This window comes from Verticillium alfalfae, genomic scaffold (genome assembly GCF_000150825.1).
Source record: "Verticillium alfalfae VaMs.102 supercont1.1 genomic scaffold, whole genome shotgun sequence".
NCBI classification, from domain to species: domain Eukaryota; kingdom Fungi; phylum Ascomycota; class Sordariomycetes; order Glomerellales; family Plectosphaerellaceae; genus Verticillium; species Verticillium alfalfae.
Genome location: NW_003315038.1, coordinates 1,133,847 through 1,139,654, shown reverse-complemented (window position 1 = coordinate 1,139,654; position 5,808 = coordinate 1,133,847). Strand labels below are relative to the sequence as shown.

At 55.4% G+C, this 5,808-nt stretch overlaps 1 protein-coding gene across 1 annotated transcript; it reads right to left on the bottom strand.

Annotated features, from left to right (window-relative positions):
* Positions 1-2,412: 2,412 nt before the first annotated feature.
* On the bottom strand, positions 2,413-4,865 carry VDBG_00360 (acetyl-coenzyme A synthetase; the record flags this gene model as incomplete). The annotated part of the gene is made up of 4 exons (XM_003008633.1): positions 2,413-2,840; positions 2,896-3,646; positions 4,049-4,122; positions 4,292-4,865. The coding sequence occupies 4 exons, from the start codon at positions 4,863-4,865 to the stop codon at positions 2,413-2,415; spliced, it is 1,827 nt and encodes a 608-aa protein (XP_003008679.1).
* Between the last annotated feature and the right edge of the window lie 943 nt (positions 4,866-5,808).

The window sequence follows — 5,808 nt, the reverse complement described above, 5'->3', positions numbered from 1 at the left end:
TTGATCTGTCGAGTGCTGACCGCTGCAGGGTTCTTGAGAGCCTCAAGGCCGGCAAACGATTATCTGAGGGCGCGGTTTTGCAGGCTTAAAGGTGGCGAGGGAAGGACAGCGGAGCGTGCTTGGCACCTACACGACGGGGTCTGTTACTTCGGCGTTCAAAACGTCATGATGGCGCTGGCCAGCTCGTCATGTGCGGCGTCTTAGTCTGGCAAAGGGCAAGGGGGGGGGGACGGCGTCGGTCTTCGTTTTTGCACTTTGGCTTTGCGGCCTCTTTTGATACCCGGGTACATGGGGAACGGTTGTGCTTTCGGATGGGGCGCAGGCTGGCTGTACTGCTTTTCGTCGGTTCATGGTGTTCGATCGGCAAACTTCCGGTGACGCATTCAGTTGTATCGGGTGATTCATGGGTGTTCGCCGAGACAGCTCCCAGTGTGCCGTGCTTTTTTTCTCACAATATGACACTGGTCATCTTCTTGAAGCGTGCGCGGGCATGTTTTGCGCCACTAGCTTCTTGGTCTGACCTCGGTGCACGAGTTTAATGGTCAACGGGCTTTTGATGTGTTTGTGAATATCGTTCATCCTCGTACTTGCTCTATGCCACCAAGGAATCTCGGACAGATCAGTAGCTGGTCACCATATCTATAGCTCTGATTACCGGGCCTTTCATGCGATTGACTTGGCCGCCAGCTATCGGGTCCTCCTGTTCCCACTCCTCTGCTCTTCTCGACTTCCTTTCCCAAGGTACTTGGCTTTGAGTGCGAACATGGCGAAGCAGTGTTATTGGGTCGACAGATATTCCGTTTTCTGTTGTTAAAGCCCATTTACCATATTTGTAGCCTACAGCGTTCCTTCGCGCATAAGAGGTGTTTCGCTGTTCTATCTGGCCTTCCATCTCGGGAGTTGAGGAGTCCTCGATACTGCCAACTTCCACGCTCCCACTGGTGAGGAGTAAACATGGCAATTCCGACATGACGTTCAACAAACATAACAAGCACCTTGTGCGTCCCACTACACGCACGTATGAACCCAACCCTGCCCTCCTAGGGAGACCCCCATCTGTACTCCCGTGATACCACGCAGCGCGCAGCAGCGTCACACGGCATCCGCGGACGGACAGACAAGCAAGCATCTTTACAACCCACCGTCACGTTTGTCGCAACAACTCACCCCGACTACAGGACTCGACCAAACGGCCTCGTTGCATCGCTGCAAATAAACAGCCTAGGGAAAGTCCAAAAACCTGACGGGGTCCTTCTTAGCTGCTCCTCGCAACAAGGACGCGGCTCGTCAAAGATGGACACCATGAGTGGCAAAACCGATCATCCAACCCCCTACACCCCCTCTCGGCTCGCCCTCGTCGGCCGCGTACCACGAGACCGACCCGCCAGCACCGTGCTGCAGAGCAGATGGTTTGAACTCCGTGCTACGAACATGCCGTGAAACGACTGCGTCTCTCGTCCTCGTTTCCTCCTCTCCTCATCCCGTGCTCGAGACCCAAGGTCGCTGCCGTACGACATGGCTGACAACGAGAAGAGGGTTCTATCCCCAAGGAAGAAGCGGGCGTCGTACGGTATGGAGGGCGTGCTGTCGTGTCAAGGCCACGAGGGGCCTAGGCGGCCGACAAGTGTGATCTCATTGGCCGCGCCGTCTTGATTCACATCGGGCGATCTTGATGGCGAAAAGCAAGATAGGCTTATACGAGGTCTCTGTCGGCATTGATGCTGTTGAGCTAGGGCGGTATGGCTACGGCATGCAGGGAGGGGGAGGGACGCACTGCTTCGGGTCATGTTGTAGCTCTGGGTTTGGGGAACGTGACTAGGGAAACGCATGCTGGTGTCCGTTGGTGGTTTTCCTAAGGGGAAAAGGATGACGCGGTCCAGTGTCGTCTTTTTGTTCGAGGAAGTGGTGTTCCAGTGGCGAGTAGCACCTTCAATATGTTTGTTGTTTATTGAAAATTGTTCATTGAAAACTCAAATTGAGAGGTGTAAGATGAACAACTGATAGAGACCCCTCCATGAATATCGCCAGGGTATACATACCATAAACAGGTGAGCCTGGTCTCGTATTCTGCCACCAAGTGAATTCCCATCAAAATCTGCGTACAGTCCACAGAGCTGTGCAAGATGATATTTGTTGCCGACTGCACAGTTATTGGACAACCAACACGCCTCGGCATGCTGCTTGACAGGTAACAGAGCAGATACCAACTGCCAGTGGTACCTTCCGTGCTATAAACTGCCCAGCCAATACGTATGCTTGCAGGCAAATTCACGGGAAAGCCAGATGCTGAAACCACTGAAAGGAAGACGGGCAGATAAGTTTTTGACCAGAACAGGCAAAAGAACGCTAAATTGCTTGAAGATCTAGTTACGAAAGAACGTCAATGTAAACAGACCCAGCATGCGCAATCCATCAGAGCTTTGCCTTGCCTTCACTTCTCTTGACTCTCCAGTATTCGCCGATTTTCTTCCTTGCAACATCAACAACAGCCGCATCCTCCACCGTACTGGGCACGCTGACCTCCTTCTCAAAATCCCCCTTGGATGCATTCTCCACCAGCTCCCGCAGCACTCGCCTCAAGGTCTTGCCACTTCTAGTCTTGGGGATCATCCCTTTACCCTGGACCACGCCCCCCAGCGTCGCAATGGCACCAACTTGTGCGCGGACAAGCTCCTGGATCTCCTTCTCTAGCGCGGGATCCGGCACTGCAGTGGTGGGATGCGAGGCAACAGAGAGGGTGACGAACGCAAACGGCAGCTGGCCCTTGAGGGCGTCTGGGACGCCCACGACGCAGGCCTCAGCGACCAAAGGATGAGAGGTAATGGCCTGTTCGAGGGAACCTAGTATCACGTCAGTCGGAGCTTCGAGGGTCGTGGCACGGAGATAGGGACATACCGCTAGATAGACGATGTGCTGACACGTTAAGCACGTCGTCGTTGCGACTCATGACGCTGACGTAGCCCTCTTCATCAATGAAGCCAGCATCGCCAGTGTCAACCCATTTCCCCTCGAACCGCTTTAGATAGCCCTTGTAAAACCGTTCCTCGTCTTCCCACAGTGTTCGGAATGCCGTCGGAGCCAAGGGCAACCCTAAGACAATGTTGCCCATAGTGCCTCGCGGGACCTCGTTACCCTCATCGTCTACGATCCGCACGTCAAAGCCTGGCATTGCCTTACCTGCACTACCGGGCTTGATGCCGATGGGTGGGTGACGACCAGTCCTTTTCGCGTCAATAGCAACGTGAGGTACGAGAGCACGACCCGTTATTGGACTTCCTGACTCAGTAGACCACCAATTGTCGATGACGTGGGATCCGCCCTCGTCCGGGGGCGCAGCGTACTCGTCGAGCAATTCCTGGTAGGCTGAGATGATGGCGGGCTCAGATCGTTCACCGGCGAGAAAAAGGGCACGGAGTGAACGGAGGCCCCGGCGGTTGCCAATGTCTTTGAGGCGCGCGTTCTCGGGGTCGTCCCGCTTTATGGCACGTAGAGCTGTCGGGGCGGTGAACATGGAAGTTACACGGTATTCTTCGACAACTCGCCAAAAGGCAGATGCGTCAGGCGTGCCGACTGGTTTGCCCTCGTAGAGAACTGTCGCAGCACCGGCTAGGAGAGGGGCATAGGCGATGAAACTATGTCCAACAACCTAGATATTATCAGCAAGACTGTGTCGATGGTGGAGAGGAGGCAACCAACCCATCCGATATCAGACGCCGTGAAGATGACATCACCAGGTCCATGGATGTCGAATAGATACTTGATTGAGAGTTGGAGCCCGACCGCATGACCGGCTGCATCCCTCCTCACGCCCTTGGGAGTACCCGTAGTCCCAGATGTATGGATGATGTATACAGGGTCAGACGAGGCGACGGGCACGCATGCCGCTCTGATATTGCGAGCACGGCTAGCTCTCTGACATGCTCTGCCAGTTTCGCTCGCCTATGTTGCGGCTGATAGGATGCCACCCGACTTCGTCGCGTGCCAGGACACGACACGAAGGGGTTTGTGCGAAGATAGACGAAGGGCTTCTTCGACGAGGGGCTGGTACGCGGCCGGTGCCTTGGCGCCATCGATGCCGCACGATGCCGTCAGTATAACCACGGGCCGGGATGCCTCGATCCGCTGGGCCAGGGCGGCAGGGGCGAAGCCACCAAAAACGACGGCGTGCACAGCGCCGAGACGGCTCGCAGCGAGAATGCCTATGAGGGCAGCAGGAATCATGGGCACTGACTTGTGTGAGCAGAGCAAGGCTCGATGGAGAACATGGAAAGAGATGAAAGAATATCCTCACTGTAAATGAGCACAACATCGCCCTTCTTGACACCCTCCTCTCGTAAGGCGCCAGCAAGGACCTCGACCTCGTCGAGAAGCTGTGCATAACTTAGAGTCTGTTTCGTCTTGGTCACAGGACTGTCGTAAAAAATGGCGGGATGGTGACCATGACCGGCAAGGACGTGGCGATCAACGCAGTTGTAGCACGTCGAGATCTGCCCATCTGGGAACCAAGACCAGGTTGCATGAGTGACGCCGCTCTTCCCGAGGGTCGTCTTCGCCTGGACCAGGGTCGAGGAAGGTTTCTTGTGCCAATAGAGATGGTCGGCCTGCCGGCCCCAAAACGATGTTGGGTCCTCAAGGGACTGACGATGCACATCGTCCTGAGGGTGTGATGGTCTCGAGGACTGCGGCATGGCTGTGGTGGTAAGAGGGTTGTGACGATATGCTGCTGATCTGGCCAGAGAGGCGGCATGCAACGTCTTTAAGCCTGTTGGCGGGCTCTTCCTCGGCCATGGGGGCATAATGATTTGCTGGCCCAAGGGATGTAGTCCAGGAAAGAGGGCGAGCACTACGAGAATGTGACGTCTCATGGGCCTCCAGTTCCCCAAGCTGCCTGCCGACCTAGGTACCTACCCAGGCACTAGGTGCTCACGGCAGGTACCCCGGTTGTGCTTCCCCGCACTGCCGTCCGCTGATCCGGGGGCGTCATGAGAGGTTGCCGAGAGCCCCGCAAGAGCCAAGCCGAGCTGTCAACGCCGCCTGCCACCCTCGTGCTCCCAGCTGGCCACAGACGATGAGAGCGGGACATCAAAGAATCAGCATTTCTGTCCACTCAACAGGTGTGCTGCTGGCGACAAAGGCGAAACAATGCCATTGCTGCTGTAATTGGGTCTGCGCGTAGGCACCTGATTAAGTTCGATCTGTATGTGTGTATGTATTTGGCGACGAGGTGCAAAACCAGGTCTTGCTTGGCTTGCCTACACATCAGGTGGCTCTGTAGACGCTCTCCTTGATGGAGTACTGTACAGCAGCAGATTTCCATGAATGACCCGATATCGAATCGAGAGTGCAGAGTCGCGGCTACCGAATGCCGCCTGGCAAACAGGCCCTCGCCTGCAACGAACCAAACACTTCATATATATGCCCAACACGAGACCGAAGCAAACAATTTACTCGTGCTTCAACATACCGCACGCACTGAACCTTGACGCCAGCCGTCAGCAAGAAAGAAAACAAGGGGAAAGGCAAGGCCATAATCAACACCACATCACGTGACGCACCCGATCCGTCCGTATCTCATCTACCTAGGTCGGTACCTACCTACCTTACTGTACCTACCTAGGTGCCAGTCAATTTTCCACACCCAAAACCAAAACACCACCCTTGCGCCAACGAGCGCGAGGTGCCTGCCCCTTCTGTCTGTGACCAGGGCCTGTTCGTTATCTCTGGCACCTGCCTTGTCGTTGTCGCGTCGCGTCATGTCGTCCCGATCATCAAAACAAGACCCATAGGCTCAATCCTGCTCAGTTGCGC